We start from the raw sequence: 14,940 nt of genomic DNA on the forward strand, positions 1-14,940 counted from the left end.
GCTACTAGATCAATAAAGGCAAATGTATTCAACTCATCCCTTTCACTAATAATTTCACGTAGGTGCATGCCTGTGTCAAAATAGTTGAATTAAATTTCTGAAACTTGGCACATAAAAATAAAATTTATGATTTAAGTAACAAGATGCTTACGTCATGTATGCTGCTATCACTCCTTGGCCAATCAACTTCATTTCTAAGAGATTAGTCACATTCTCAGTTAAGATGAAGAGTTCTTTTTGCACGCCAAAGACTTTATCATCCAACATTGTGCTTATTGACTCATTAGTCTCTTCCATGATAGTTTTGGCATGTTTGTACAATAACTTGCAGTGCTTGGGCACAAAAGGGTGTAGCTCAGCTTTATCGAACAATGATTTCACAATAGGACACTTCTTCTTCTTCTTGTTCTGTTAGACAATAAATTATATCACATCATCATTTAGGATTCAAGACTATAATACTTAATCCTAGTCACAATATGAAACAAATCCTACATTATGCACCAAACTATAAGTCCATACCTTTGATGGATGTTTCCGAATAACAAGCTCCTCAGGCCAAGCTACGTGACTTCCAATAGCTTCGCAAACCAATTCCATCTCACCTAATACAGAAAAGGAAGTTGTGCGTCACCTTGAATCTCACCATCCACCGATACCCTAAGACATCCTTCCTTCAATGGAACTCCATGTATTGTTTTTGTCATATCCTTGTTATCGAATACGGTACCAAAAGCAACTATGTTGCTAATGGTATTCATAGCTAACTCACATGTTCCATCCTACAAAAAGTACTAAATGCACAAAGTATCAAAAATAAATAGATTACACACACTAACAAGAAGCATGATTATTACGATTGAAAATTGGAATGATTATTACGATTGAAAATTGGAATAATAGAGTTACCATATCAGTAAGGGGAGGAACAATCTCGCAATTGTCCACATTTACTTTCACATTGTCAGCATCATTTTATTCTCATCGCGTTGATGTTGAATATCCAGTTTGCTTGACGTGCAACCATCAAACTTGGAAGCGAAGCTTGATCTCTCCAGCATACTTTTTTCAAGTAACTCTTTTATTGCTTGGTTGTCGGCCATGATCTTATCATAATTCTTTTTCTTTTCATTGGTGGCTTTCCTTTTCATCTTTGCCATCTTCGTTCCTATGGGACGATCATGTTAAGCAACTTCATCGTTGATGTACTGTTGCTTGTCTTCATCTGTATTTAAATCAACACAAAATAATCGAGTTTCAGATGTCTTTGATGTGCGAGAACTTGATTGAGATCCATCAGATGACTCCTTTCTTCTAAGAGGTTTAGGAACGTGCATGGTTGCATTATCAAGCGATTCCTAAGCATTTTTTAGAATAGGCCACACATGGTCAAATTGAAACTTTTTCTTCTTGTAAGTTGGATCATTTAGAAGAGATTCCTTGGCTTTCTTGAACTACATAGTTCAAAAAAAAAAAAAAAACAACCGTTAAGATTCAGATAGTCTAAGAACTAATTATACTATAACTTATGGTTATGCGATACTTACAATATATAATTCTGATTTACCGCTTGGATTTTAGTACTCAGTTTGTCAAATATGACCTCGAAGTTTACTGATCGGTAAGCATAGATTAGAAAATCGACTTTAAAGAGACCCACAAGATCGATTCATTTCCTCAGATGTGCCTTCATGGTAGATAACAACAATCCTCTCTCAAATAGCATCTTTTTTTGGTTAATACCATTAATTGGACATTGAGAAGATCAAAATATATATGGCACAGTTGTAGATCTTCTTCTACTGTAAAATTCAACCCGCGCTTTGAAGAAGACATTGAAGTAGTAGAAGAATTGATGTGTTGGTATTGTGGGAGAAGTAGTGTATTTATGGTCATCATGTAGATAAATACTCATTTTAAACAAATAAATCTAATGGTGTTGATGCATTTACATAATCTAATCTAATGGTTGCCATCGAAGGCAATCCTATCTTATCTTACCTTATTGGACAGTGTGAAATAATGTTATCTAGTTCATAATTGTGGTTCTGTATGTAGTACAATAATTGTTGTCCGATACATAATTTTGAAAGAGCTAATTTGATTTTACCTCACTAACATTTACATGTTAAATCAATTGTGACTCTGAACTTTTAATTTTATCACATGTACCCTTGTGCTCTCCAATTTAATCAATCATGTCCAATAATTCATCTTTTTGTCAAATATTTTGTAAATTGAAAATGTGGCTCTAACGGGCTCCATTGTATGATGAAGATTCACTAATGTGGCCTGCAAAATTATATCACATGTGACAATTTCAAAATACATCACACAATAGTTGGCAAAAAAGCCAAGGGTTAGACAAGATTAATTGAAATTGGTAAGTAGATGCAGGAGCATGTGTGATGAAATTAAAAGTGCAGGGGCACAAATGATTTAGGGTGTAAAGATCAAGAAGATAAAATGAAAGGTCCTTGACCCAAAGCACCAAAATCAGCTAAAATTGTCCCACTTACCCCAGCAACAAATTTTTATTCCCACCAACCCAATTTGAAGCAAATTGACAATTTTACCCTTAACCTATTTAATAAATTACATTTTGTTCTCACTTACCTCATCTCTCTCCTCTTCCGATCTGGTTTCTCTCTCTCTCCTCGAACCAGCACCGCTCGCCAACAAGCCAGACCAAATTCCGGCTTCCCAGATCTCCGCCTCACCACGACGGTGACCTCAGGCTGCTCTGAATTGAATTCCGGCAACCTCAGCCATGTGGTCGCACTTTGAGCATATGCACAAGTAGGCAGTGCCTATAGGCTGAAAATGTATAAAGGCTGTTATTATTCACATGAATTGCCTTTGCCCTCTGAATTGAATTCCGGCAACCTCAGCCATGTGGTCGCACTTTGAGCATATGCACCAGTAGGCAGTACCTATAGGCTGAAAATGTATAAAGGCTGTTACTATTCACATGAATTGCCTTTGCTTTCATGTTTTTTATGCAGCAGTTGAAGGCAATAATAATAGGCAAAGTATAATTTTAAATATAAAATATATTTTGATAAGATTTTGAATTATCTTTGGATATTACATGTCATATATCTTTAAATATAAACATATATTAGATTTAGGATAAATTGTTGGCCTATCAATATATGACATGTGTCAATGCTTCAATCATTATTATCGACAAAATATATCTCATATTTTTGTAAGTTTTTATCCAATCTCAATTTGACACGTGTGAATGTCAGATAAGCAATTATCTTCGTAACAAAATATTTATGATTTCAGATAAGATTTCCGGCCAATGAAAATCTCCCACTTGTTGTAATTTTAACTTCACATGTACAATAATTTTAACCTCATACTTCATCATCTACTCACACAACCTCATTCTACATCTCCATTTCTTCTGAAATATCTTCTTCCACCCAAACACTTCACCACATTCCTCCTCCTCCAAATGGAAGAGTTGAACAACTGGTTGTTGCAGAGGCAACAAGAAAGTACAGAAGACATTGAGAGGATCCAAGCCACAAATGCTCAACTTGTTGCAACTTTGGCGGAGTATGATTCTTCAGATCCACCAAGAGGGCGTGGTTCACGACATGGTCATGCTCGAAATGTCGAAAGACATAAGGAATCGGGTGGCCAGTGTCTTATGGAGGATTACTTCATCGAATATCCAATTTTCGAGGAAGTTGAATTTCGGAGGAGGTACAGAATGCGAAGATCAGTCTTTAATCGCATCATGGAGAGCCTTTGCAACCACGACCGATTCTGGCACCAAAAACCCGATTGCTCTGGCAAAATGGGACTCCTACCTCAACAGAAAATGACAGGTGCCTTACGCAGGCTTGCATATGGTGCAGCTGCCGATCAATGTATCGAAATAACCAAGATGGGCGAATCCACCACATTGGAATGTTTGAAGAAGTTCTGTCAACAAGTCGAAGCTCTTTACTCAGAGTGGTACCTTCGCACTCCAACACCGGCAGACCTCCACAGGCTTCTCCAAAGAGGAGATAAGCGTGGTTTTCCAGGCATGATTGGAAGCATTGATTGTATGCATTGGGAGTGGAAAAATTGTCCAACTGGATGGGCCGGAGCTTACACTTGTCGTAAAGGTCGGCCAATAATTATTCTTGAGGCAGTGGCGTCCTACGACACATGGATATGGCATGGCATTTTTCGGAACTCCAGAAGCTCAAAATGACATCAACGTGCTCGGACAGTCTAAAGTGTTCCAACGTGTCATCTCTGGAAGTGCTCCTTCAGTGACGTTCAAGGCCAACGACATAACATTTTCCAATCCATACTACCTAGCTGATGGAATTTACCCTCGGTGGTCAACGTTCGTCAAAACAATTCTCAATCCAAGGGGTTTTGCGGAGAAATTATTTGCCAAAAAGCAAGAAGCATATCGAAAAGATGTGGAAAGATGTTTTGGTATCCTTCAAGCTCGTTTTGCGATACTACGTCACGGTGCTCGTTTGTTTAAATTGTCGACTCTTCGAAGCATCATGATATCTTGTATAATTCTTTACAACATGATTGTGGAGGATGAGTTTGTTGAAGATGACTTCATAGAGCCTAACGAAATTGATAACATGAACCCGGAAGGGGCAAACGTCTATGATCGTCCCTTGGACCGTGAAGGACGTCCTATTCCTTTCCAGCCAGTTGAAAGAGACGGACAAAATCTTCCACAGCTCATTGACCGTGTGGAGCAACTTCATTCGGCCTATCTCCACAAAACTCTTCAAGATGCTTTAGTTGTGCACAATTGGAATTTGGCAGCTGACAAAGAGTGATTGAAGTGAATTTTCAGCTTTCTTTGTTTTAAATAATTGGCAATTGTATTGTCATTCTTATTGTGTTTTGTAATCTTAATTAATGTTTGTCCAAATTGTGTGGTATGCTTTTATCATTAATAAAATTAAAATTATTTCATAATGTCAAAACTTTTATTCCATAAATCAAGATTACATAAATAACAAGTCAAGACTAACAACATTTTATTTAGAATAATAAAAATCATGGGGAGTCTTCGAACCATTGGGTGTCTTCAACACTATTATCAACATCATCTCTTGTTTTTGCTTTAATCACAGCCTTCCTTCTTTTCCACCATTGCTTTGATTCCGGAGTCATTGCAGAAGTATCGGAAGACATAATTCGTGTGTATTCTTTTTCCTCCTCAAGTGCTAAAACTTTTGCTGCGTGCTTTCTAGCATCCTCATCTCTTTGCCTAATTAGCTCAATTGTAGCAGTGGTGGATCGAGCAAGACTTTCCACTGCAATTGCTACACGATCGTCTTTCTCTTGCTTCTTCTTCCCTTTCCTTATTGCTTCTTTTGAAGCCTTTATTCCAGGAGGCCTTGCAGATGGACTGAGTGGTGTCTCCAAAACTTCATCGTCATCCAAGTTAGTGGTGGAATCCATCTCTTCAGAGCTAAATGTCGGCCGGGGAGGGGTTCTTAGTGGATCCATGAACGATCGATGTTGCTTAACTTCCTCCCAACTTTTTTTTTTTATCAAAGTTTTTCCCTTTGTTTCTACCGGCAAACCACATTTGAGCTTGTTTTTCCTTACATACATGAAAAACAAAAAGAAAATTTTAGTAAATTAAAAAATTCATATAATTAATTTAACATTCTTATATTTGACGAAAACATATTACCTCATCCATTTGATTCTCACCACTTCGTTGGTTGTGTGCAACTTTTTGCAAACATTCATGCCAAACTTTAAGTACCGCCTTCAAATTGCGCCAATGGGATTGTAGACCTTGTTGGCTTCGAGGATAGAGGGGATTTCCTTGCCAATTTTCCGTGAAGTCGGCATAAATTTTTTCCCATAACTTGTTCTTTGATTGATGATTGCCCGTGATGGAGCATGTAGTAAAACGTACCCATGACCTACACAATTGAGCTTCTTCATTAGGAAGCCAATTAGTATTAGACATATTTAGAATATAATGGAAGAGAAGGGAAAACAATAAATGAACAAGAGAGAGATTTGTAGCTTAGGAAAAAATTTTGGTGTGGAAAATGCCCAATCCACCAATGGGGTATTTATAATTGTTTCTAGGGAAATTTTTTATTATTTAAAATATATGTTACCGTTTTTGTCCGTTGGGATATGTTACCAATGAGTTTCTTCAAAAAATTACCGTTTTTTTTTTTCGACATAGTTCAGAAAATGACCGTTGCTATCATGGAATCAACAAAAAAATTTTATTTATTTTTTAAATTGAATGAAGATGATAGACTTGATACCATTATTTAGGAATTTTTTATACATATATGGGTGTGGTCCCCCTTTGCATGTCGGGCAATTGGGAAGGCAAGAGTTGCCTCTTGAATTGGTTGGACAGGTGGGCCCCACCACCTTGCCTTAGACTATTTCAACCTGTTTCATTGGATTTTTTGCCTAAGTTGACCAAAAGGTAGCCTTTTGGTATTCAGTTTGCCTACTACTGCATATGCTCTTTGTGCCGGTGTCGAGGGGGCTCTGGGCTGGGGGTCCCGAAGGATGGCAGCGACCGGTGGTTACCGCCTCCTCTCTCTCTCACCTCGACCTCTCTGTCTCTCTCTGTTCTCTCTCACCTCGATCTCTCTCTCACCGCCGTCGGCAGATTCAATCGGAAGCATTCAAATTTGGTTTTCGGTTCTGACGGTTTCAATTGGTTCAATTCTGTGTTGGCTTGAGGTTGTTGAGTGACTGAGAAACGCCGGTGAGTGAGTGGAACGCGGTGGAGCTCTGGTCAAAGCTATCTGAAGACGACGAACTTGAAGTCGGAGAGCGAAGCACCGGCGAGAAATGTCCAGCTCTTGGGTGCCCAGAGTATTTTCTGGGTGCCCAAATCACATATATATATATATATTTTAAGTAATGGGGCAGAAGGAAAAAACAAAATTTGAATGTCTATTTGGGGGCAATAGACGTTTTGAATTGATATAATCTTTTTTTTTCTTTAGTCAAAGTTTTATCTGTCTAAATTTAGAGAGATTAGTTTCCATTCTGGTGACTGAAAGTCCTATTGGGGGGCAATACATGGCTGATAGATGTCTATTGGGGGCAATAAACCTTTCCGGTGAGGTTTTCAAGAAAGGTCCGGTGGGTGGCGGCTGGTGACCGGATTCCGGCGACCGAGGTCCAGTGAAGTCTCCTATGGTTTCTCTCTCTTCCATTTTCTCTCTCTCTCTCTCTCTCTCTCTTAAGTACTAAAGGGGTGAGGGTAAAATGGTATTAAAAAAATAAATAAATAAATCTTAATGGGGTATTAGGGAAAACCTCCTTAGAGTGTTTTGGGTAAGAAGGAATTAAAAAAACTTAATAGGATAAGTGGGAAAAAAATCTCTAGAAATGGGGTAAATGGACAAAAACCCTAAAATGAAAGTTGCCATTTTTGAAATGTGTGCAAAATGAATCATGTAGAATTTGTTTAGAAAGGCAATACAGTCATTCATTTCATTACAATTAGAAAATACAACATCAAGCGAAACATACAACATCAAAGGAAAAATAACGTAAATTTAAACGTCTAATCAACTACTTCAAGTTTCATCTTTACCATGACTATCCCATAGATGATTAATTGATCAATGCATCACGAAGTTCAAAATGAGCCTTCTCGTCTTTGATTTGACTATTTCGAGCAAGAAACTGAATAAATCGTGCAACTTCATCAATGACCATCTCAACAGTAGGGGCAGACGCATGATTAAATTCTCTAATCAGAGCTATCAAATCATGCTCATCCTCAATGATTATATTGTGCATAATGATACACATAGTCATTATATCATGTAAAACATGTTTATCCCAAAAATGTGTTGCACCTTTAACGATTGCCCAACGTGATTGAAGAACCCCAAAAGCACGTTCAACGTCTTTCCTACATGATCATTGCTTTGTGGCAAAAAATTATTTTTTTTGTCCTTGAGGATCATGAATAGTTTGAACAAGTGTGGACCACTTGGGATATATGCCATCAACTAAGTAATAACCGACATCATATGGCTTATTAAAATAATGACATGGAGGTGATTTACCTATAGAAAGCTCTGCAAATAAGTAGGATACTTCAAAAACATTGATGTCATTGTTGGAGCCTGATAATCCAAAATATCCATGCCATATCCAAAGATCATAATCAGCAACTGCTTCTAGAATAATTGTTGGTGATCCACTACGCCCTGCTTAAGCACCTGCCCAAGCTGCTGGACAATTTTTCCTCCTTCAGTGTTTGCAGCCTAAGCTTCCTTATATTCCTAGAAATCCACGTTCTTCACCAATATGAAGGAGTCTTGCAACATCAATGGTTGTTGGTTTTCTGAGATATTGCTATCCAAATATCTCTATAATAACCTGAAAAAACTTTTTCATGCATCTAATTGTTGTGGACTCACCAATTTTTAAGTATTCATCGAGAGAACCAGTTGGTACACCATATGCAAGCATAATGTTCTAAAAGGAGCTATGGGTGGTCGCTTAGGCACCTAGGTGCACACTAACTGCCCCGATTATGAGCTGGGCGATCAAAAAATCGTTCGGAGGTTTAGCGGCTTCATGGGTGACCGATTAGGCTGTCTAGGCGCTGTTTTATTTTATTTTTTTTATCCAAACTCAGACACGCATCTCTATCTTTCCCATGCTAATTCCAGATAGCTCAGAAGTCCATCTCTCTCCTCCGCAGCTCGACTACCTTCATCTTCTAAAGTTCTCTTGATTAAGATTATAGTTTGAGAGAGCAAGGAAGATTGAGCAAGGAGAGAGAAGTTGGTCACTACAATATGAAAGTGAAGAAGAGTTAGGGAGAGAGAAAGAGACAGACTGGAGGTAGAAGATGAAATCTTTTTTTTTTTTGGAGGTAAGGACGAAGAAATCTAGATTAATGAAGAGTTGATGAGTCATTTTATTTTGTTAAAGATCAATGAAGAGTTCAAGAGCATGTCAACCTTCTTTAAGAAAAAAAAAGTTGAAGAGATGTGTGGTCATGAGCTATTCAATGCTAGCTGACCACTATAGCTCAAAAATGTGATTAGGTTTGGATTATTTTCATAAGATAAGGTTTTGGGATAGTTATAAATAATTACTATAAATGATTGTTAATACTCAAGTCAGAATGACCATTACATATCATTCTGCTGCCATTTAAGACAGACAAGAAGTTCTGGCAGTACCACAATGATACATAGAAATAGACCACTCATTTGACATCCAATCCTCACTAAAGCGAGCCTATAAGCTATGATGAAACTAGGACATAGCAAATAGATCCAGTGACTACACCCATTAGCTCTTATTAAGAACTAACAGGCATAGCTCCCTAGAAAAATAGAGAATTATTTAATAAAACTAACTAAATTGTAGGCTAAGGCCCAAAGGACAACCAAAAAAGCCTAGACCCAACAAAGCTAGACGACAGATCCGGTCTTCCTCTCCCAACGCATTCAACTTGCGATACAATGACATCCACCACCACCACCGTCGTGCTGCTGTGACCAAAACCAGGCAACAACCACCAAAAGACATAAATGAAAGAAAGCTTCAAATAGACGACTCCATTGCTGCTGCCTTAGTTCAACGCCTCCCAGCCAATAGCCGTCACCTGAGTTGGATTAGTTGCACGTTTCAACGCCAAGGAGTAGGCTCGGCCGGACTAGACACCAACTTCATTAGCCTTCGATCTCGATCATCCTAGAACTAGAGTCGAAAATAAACACCAATTCACCCGTTCGGCAGCACCTTCTCAACATCGACATGGCCAAAGGCCGTCACCAATGGTGAGGCACCGCAAGATGAGGATAGCTTCGCACAAGAGCCTTGAGTAGAAAAAAGCGAGCGACGCTTTCTTAGGGTTTCAGAGAATTCTTTTTGAGCTTTGATTATACTTTAATGAAAAGGAAACCTATTTTATATATACTACTAGGTGATTGGATAATTACGACATCAATAATATCACGTATTTAATGGTGTTTTAGGGTTATTTATTACAAAAAATATATGTTAATATTAAAAAAATTAAAACTGGAAAGACTTCGCCTACGTCCCCGCCCGATTAGCGCCTAGTAATTGTGCAAGCATTTGAAAAAAACTATAATTTTGACAAGGGATAACAATCTGAGCCTACCAATTCTATCGCGTTGTTGCACAAAAATACATTGTCATGATTTTTGGCCGTGTCGGCAATGCGATGAAATAAATTTTTTCTTATTCGAAAACGTCTCAGAAAGTTTAGCTCACCAAATCGGGGATCATCCACAAAATAATCTGCAAACAAGTTGTGTGTAGCAACTTCTCGATCATGATAAACAACTATGTGACTAGGAATTGCACCTCTTTAGCATGATTGAGCATCATCCTTTTGTCGTCGATATATTTTGCTAAGAGGAGATTGTTGTTAGCACACATGCAAAGTAACAAATCTTGCTTCCGATCAAACGTGGCCAAGACAGAATTATAGTACTCAACGGTTTCATTTGAAGATAGAGAGAATGATGATATTTGAAATGGATCCATTGTAGTGAAATAATTTGAGAGTGATTGAAGAATGTTGAGTGAAAAATGTGGTGATGGAAACAATAATAATGTCCAAGTTTTTATACAAAATTTTTTGCATCAAATAAAGCCGTTTATAGCCGTTATTTACAGCTATCATCATATCATATTGATTGGACCCATTTTTTGTCATTTTCTGTTAATGCTCAAAGTCTGGCGGTAGCCAAACCTCCGTTTAACGCGGGTCCGGCGGGCGGACCGTTACTCTGTATACCTGGTAATTCCTGCTAGCTGCCAAGTGAAAGACAGGGCGTCAGAGGGAGACCGCGTTGGGCGGTCTTCACTTCTCCGATGCCTAAGTCAGTTGATATATAGACAGCACAGTAATAAATGAGAGTTAATGCGTAATTTAATGAAGGGAGAAGAGAGGACCTTTTATAGGTGAGGAGAGGTCTGATCTTCTCCTTGTTTTCTATGTGGGACTGAAGTGCTTCAGTTCCCAGTTTCAGTAGCTTCTGATGCCGTCTTGGCAGAGTGCGTGGCGGCGCGTCAGCGGTGATCCTGGGGAACGCTTGTGCTCAGGCCGTGGCCCGCCTGGCTGCCTATCTGTGGGTTACTCCTTTGACGATGGTTGGTACCTCTGGCGGTACGATGAGTGTGTCTGATTATAGCTAATTATGCTTTGCAACGTACATGTAGGTACAAGTCCCCCAAGTCCCCAGTCAAGGAGGGCAATCTTGGTTGGGGAGTTGATCGGCGGTATGAAGCGTTTTCTTCCGCTAGACTTTTGCAAAAGCATAATTAGCGTCAGTGCGTTGTCAACCATGGATATTACTGAGCAAACGCTTTATACCCTTTCGGGTGGGCCCCTGCTAGGCCCCCCAGGGAGTCCCCCACTCCCCGGCTAAGATGGACCTCCGGATGGTCGCAAAATTTGTTTGGTGAGGAGGAGCTGCACGGAGCAGAGGGTGTTGGGTAGCGAACCCAATCTTTAGGACCCGAGTGACGGGGGTCAACGTACCTGATCAGGGTCGTCGTAGACTGTTGACTAGTCCCCGTGTCCCGTAGGGACAATCTGACTGTAATGTCGCGTGGCGGTCATTTGTCAGAATGAGGCGTGGCCTCGGGATCCGCCGCTGGCGTGAGTCCCCCCGCTGGTTCACAGCAGTAAACAGCGTCCAGTGGACGTGCTTGGCGTTAATTTATTGAGCGGTACCGCGCTGAACAAAGTACGCGACTTGCCAGATAAAAGAGGTTTCCGCTAGAGGTGTGTAGCGGAAGGTGCCCCGTTTGTATGATGACAAGGGAGAAGTTCCGCGGTTGGGAGACTTCGTGAATAACAGCTAGTGAAAAAGTTCCGCTGGCGGGGTTCCGCCCAGCGGAGATGGTCACTAGGAGAGGACAAGTGAGAAGTTCCGCTGGCGGGGTTTCGCTCAGCGGAGACTCACTTGGAGAAGACAAGTGAGAAGTTCCGCTGGCGGGGTTTCGCTCAGCGGAGACTCACTTGGGGAAGACGAGAAGTTCCGCTGGCGGGGTTTCGCTCAGCGGAGACTCACTTGGAGAAGACAAGCGAGAAGTTCCGCTGGCGGAGTTTCACTCAGCGGAGACTCACTTGGAGAAGACAAGCGAGAAGTTCCGCTGGCGGAGTTTCGCTCAGCGGAGCCTCACTTGGAGAAGACAAGCGAGAAGTTCCGCTGGCGGGGTTTCGCTCAGCGGAGACTCGCTTGGAGAAGGGCGTACCCTGGATTGCTTTCGTGATACGCCTTGACACGTGGCAACGTACTAGAGGGTTAGCGTGTGGAGACGCGTCTCCTCAGTCCGGCCGTCTTCTCGTCATTAATGCGAGTAATGATGGAATTCGTAACCGAGGCGACGCCTCGGTTAACCCGGAAGGTTAGTGCGGACAGGGGACACGTGTACGGCTGGGGTGTGATGTCGTTTTCTAGCGGACGGCCCAAAAGCCTCTGACGTTGACATAAAAGGGGGGGAACGTATTGAGAAGGGGGATCAGAAAATCCATTCGAACTGTTTGTCGTCTTCAAGCTCTGCCCAGCCGAGATTTGCGGAGAGTGCCGTGCGTTGGTGGAGTTCTTGTGGTCGGAGAGACGAAAATTCCCGTCGTCGGGGCACAGCGAGTACCAGCACGCCAGAGAGTTCACGACTGAGGTGAGTGTTATGGTTATCCTTCTCTTTGGTTTCGTGCTTTTGTCGATTTATGGGATTGGTGTTTGTGTCTGGTATTGGTGTTTGAACTGGGTTTCTTGATGTTCGTCGGGGGTGTAAGATGAAATTTGAGGGTAGGGGACGGTGTTTTAACAGAGAGTTGTCAGTTAGGGTTTTGCTAGATGGTTGAATCTGGGTTGAGGGGGGTTTGTTCATATTTTGGTATTTTCTGGGTAGCTGTTCGTGGTGTTTCTGTTCTATACCTGATATAGGGATAGGTTAGATCCTTCTGTGGGCTAACTGATTTGGGTTTTAGGGTTTTGGGATGGCCAACGTCGTAGAGATCTCGAGCAGTGAGGACTCCGGGTCTGACGTGTCAATCAGTGCGGCGGATAGGGTGTTTATTGACTCGTTGCGTCCGTCTGCCCGTGCAGGAACCTCACTGCCAGAGCCGTTAGACATCGAGCCGCTGCAAACCATACCCTGGGAAGTTGTCATGGGCCGTACGTCGCGTCCGGAGAGTTCTAGGACGGGTGAGGAGGCTGCTGCGCGGGAGAGTGAGGAGCGGCGAGCAAGTAATAGTGCCGCCAGTGGTTCTGCTGACGGGGGAAACGTGACGGGGGAGGAAACGGAATCGGCGTGGGTGCTCCCGGATGGGACCCCCGTCGACGAGGCGGGAGGGCGGATGACGGCCGCCGCGGTTAATCAGATGAAACGGACATACCGGCTGCCGGGAGTTGTGAAACTGCGTCAACCGACGGCGGACGAGAAGGCCTCAATCCTTCCAGCGGGGTTCGCCGCCGTTCACGAGGCAATATTCCGCCAGGGGGTGACGTTACCGCTAGTGCCCAACCTTCAGATCCTGGTGTGTGAGTTCGGCATCGCGTTTGGGCAGATCTGTCCCAACATGTGGCGGTTGATGCTGGCGATGAACTCCTTGTGGCGGCTATCCGGGTGCGAGGGGCCGACGGTGGCGGAGGTCTTGCATTTCTACGAACTGGTGTACGTTAAGCGCCAAGGTTGTAGGGGGCAAGTAAATTTGAGCCGCCGGCAGGGAGCGCCCAAGCTGATAGAAAATTTGAGGGACTCGATGTCCTACTGGCGGGGGACGTTTTGCGTGGCGACGACGAGATGGGAGTATCAAACGGAGTCCAACCAGGGGGAGCCGACGTTTAGGATTAAGTCGGAGTTTCAGCCAATCCGAGGTTGTCCGTCGATCTCCGCTGAACATAGTTGGCGGTTTAATGTATATATGTTGCAATCGTTTGACTGACACCTTCTGTTGTTTTACAGCGGGACTGCGCTACAATCTGACGCGAGAGGAAGAGTGCCGGGTTGCGCGCATCAAAGGTTGTTGGAAGAACCGCAATTTGTTGGACTTCCGTCTCCTCACCGGCTGGGAGCTGTTGGTCGATCAGCAGCTGACGCGCGCTATTGGTAAGAGATTTCCGCCACCTTGTATCTCTTGATAACTTGGTTAAAGCTAACGGGCGCTTGCATGTTCTCAGAGACTCCGCCAGGCAACAAAGCGAGCCGTGACGCCTTTGACAAAGCCATGGACCGTGCGGAGATAGAAAACTTCCTGGAGACAATGTATGCTTCAGGCGAGGCGGCCCAGATGACAGTTGTGAACCCCGAGACGCTGGAGGTGAGCGCATCCGAGGGTCCGGTGACGCTGCCCATGCCGCACCACTCGCACCTAGGGGCCGACGGTCTGCCCAGCGTGCAGGTGGATGGACAAGCGGGCGGGGGGAAAAAGGGATCCTCTGCCGGGCCGCAGAAGGAAAGAGTGGTTGCCACTCGACGCGGGCCACAGAAAGAAAAGGTCGTGGCTCCAGTGGGGGCTGCCGCCGCTGCGGTGGGGAGACAACCGCCGAAGGGGACCAGGGCTGCGCCCACTGGAGATACCCGGTCGATCCTGCGGAGGCGGCGCCAGTGTGATTCGGACGGGGAGGAGGATGATGACGAGACCCTCGAGGTCCACAGGCAGAAGAGGAGCCGACAGGACCCGTCGAAGGCTCCTGTGACGGCCGAGAGAGAGATGCCCGTGAGCGATCTGGACTCGTTCGCTGCCTTCACCGAGTTCATGACCGACAGCGAGCGGGAGTTTCTCTACCACTTGTGCGAGCGGTTGTCGTTCGGCGGTCTGGCAGGGATGACGCGGCCAACGGCGATCGAGCAGTCGCCCTTCAGCTCAGCCTTCGGGCATCTGAAGGTTGGGCTGAACGAAATGTTCTTGGCGGCCTCCAAGCAACCGCGAATTGA

At 43.1% G+C, this 14,940-nt stretch overlaps 2 protein-coding genes and 1 pseudogene across 2 annotated transcripts; 1 reads left to right on the plus strand and 2 right to left on the minus strand.

The window, feature by feature from the left end:
- Positions 1-132: 132 nt before the first annotated feature.
- LOC133719919 (uncharacterized) lies at positions 133-727 on the minus strand. Its single transcript, XM_062146113.1, has 2 exons — positions 523-727; positions 133-408 (listed from the first exon to the last, which is right to left on the minus strand). The coding sequence occupies exons 1-2, from the start codon at positions 598-600 to the stop codon at positions 148-150; spliced, it is 339 nt and encodes a 112-aa protein (XP_062002097.1). The 5' UTR covers positions 601-727; the 3' UTR covers positions 133-147.
- Positions 728-3,466: 2,739 nt separating this feature from the next.
- On the plus strand, positions 3,467-4,902 carry LOC133723253 (uncharacterized). Its single transcript, XM_062150071.1, has 2 exons — positions 3,467-3,997; positions 4,158-4,902. Exons 1-2 carry the CDS (start codon positions 3,467-3,469, stop codon positions 4,815-4,817), a joined length of 1,191 nt encoding a protein of 396 aa, XP_062006055.1. The 3' UTR covers positions 4,818-4,902.
- Positions 4,903-7,602: 2,700 nt separating this feature from the next.
- LOC133723254 (uncharacterized) lies at positions 7,603-10,533 on the minus strand (annotated as a pseudogene).
- Between the last annotated feature and the right edge of the window lie 4,407 nt (positions 10,534-14,940).

This window comes from Rosa rugosa, chromosome 7 (genome assembly GCF_958449725.1).
Source record: "Rosa rugosa chromosome 7, drRosRugo1.1, whole genome shotgun sequence".
NCBI classification, from domain to species: Eukaryota; Viridiplantae; Streptophyta; class Magnoliopsida; order Rosales; family Rosaceae; genus Rosa; species Rosa rugosa.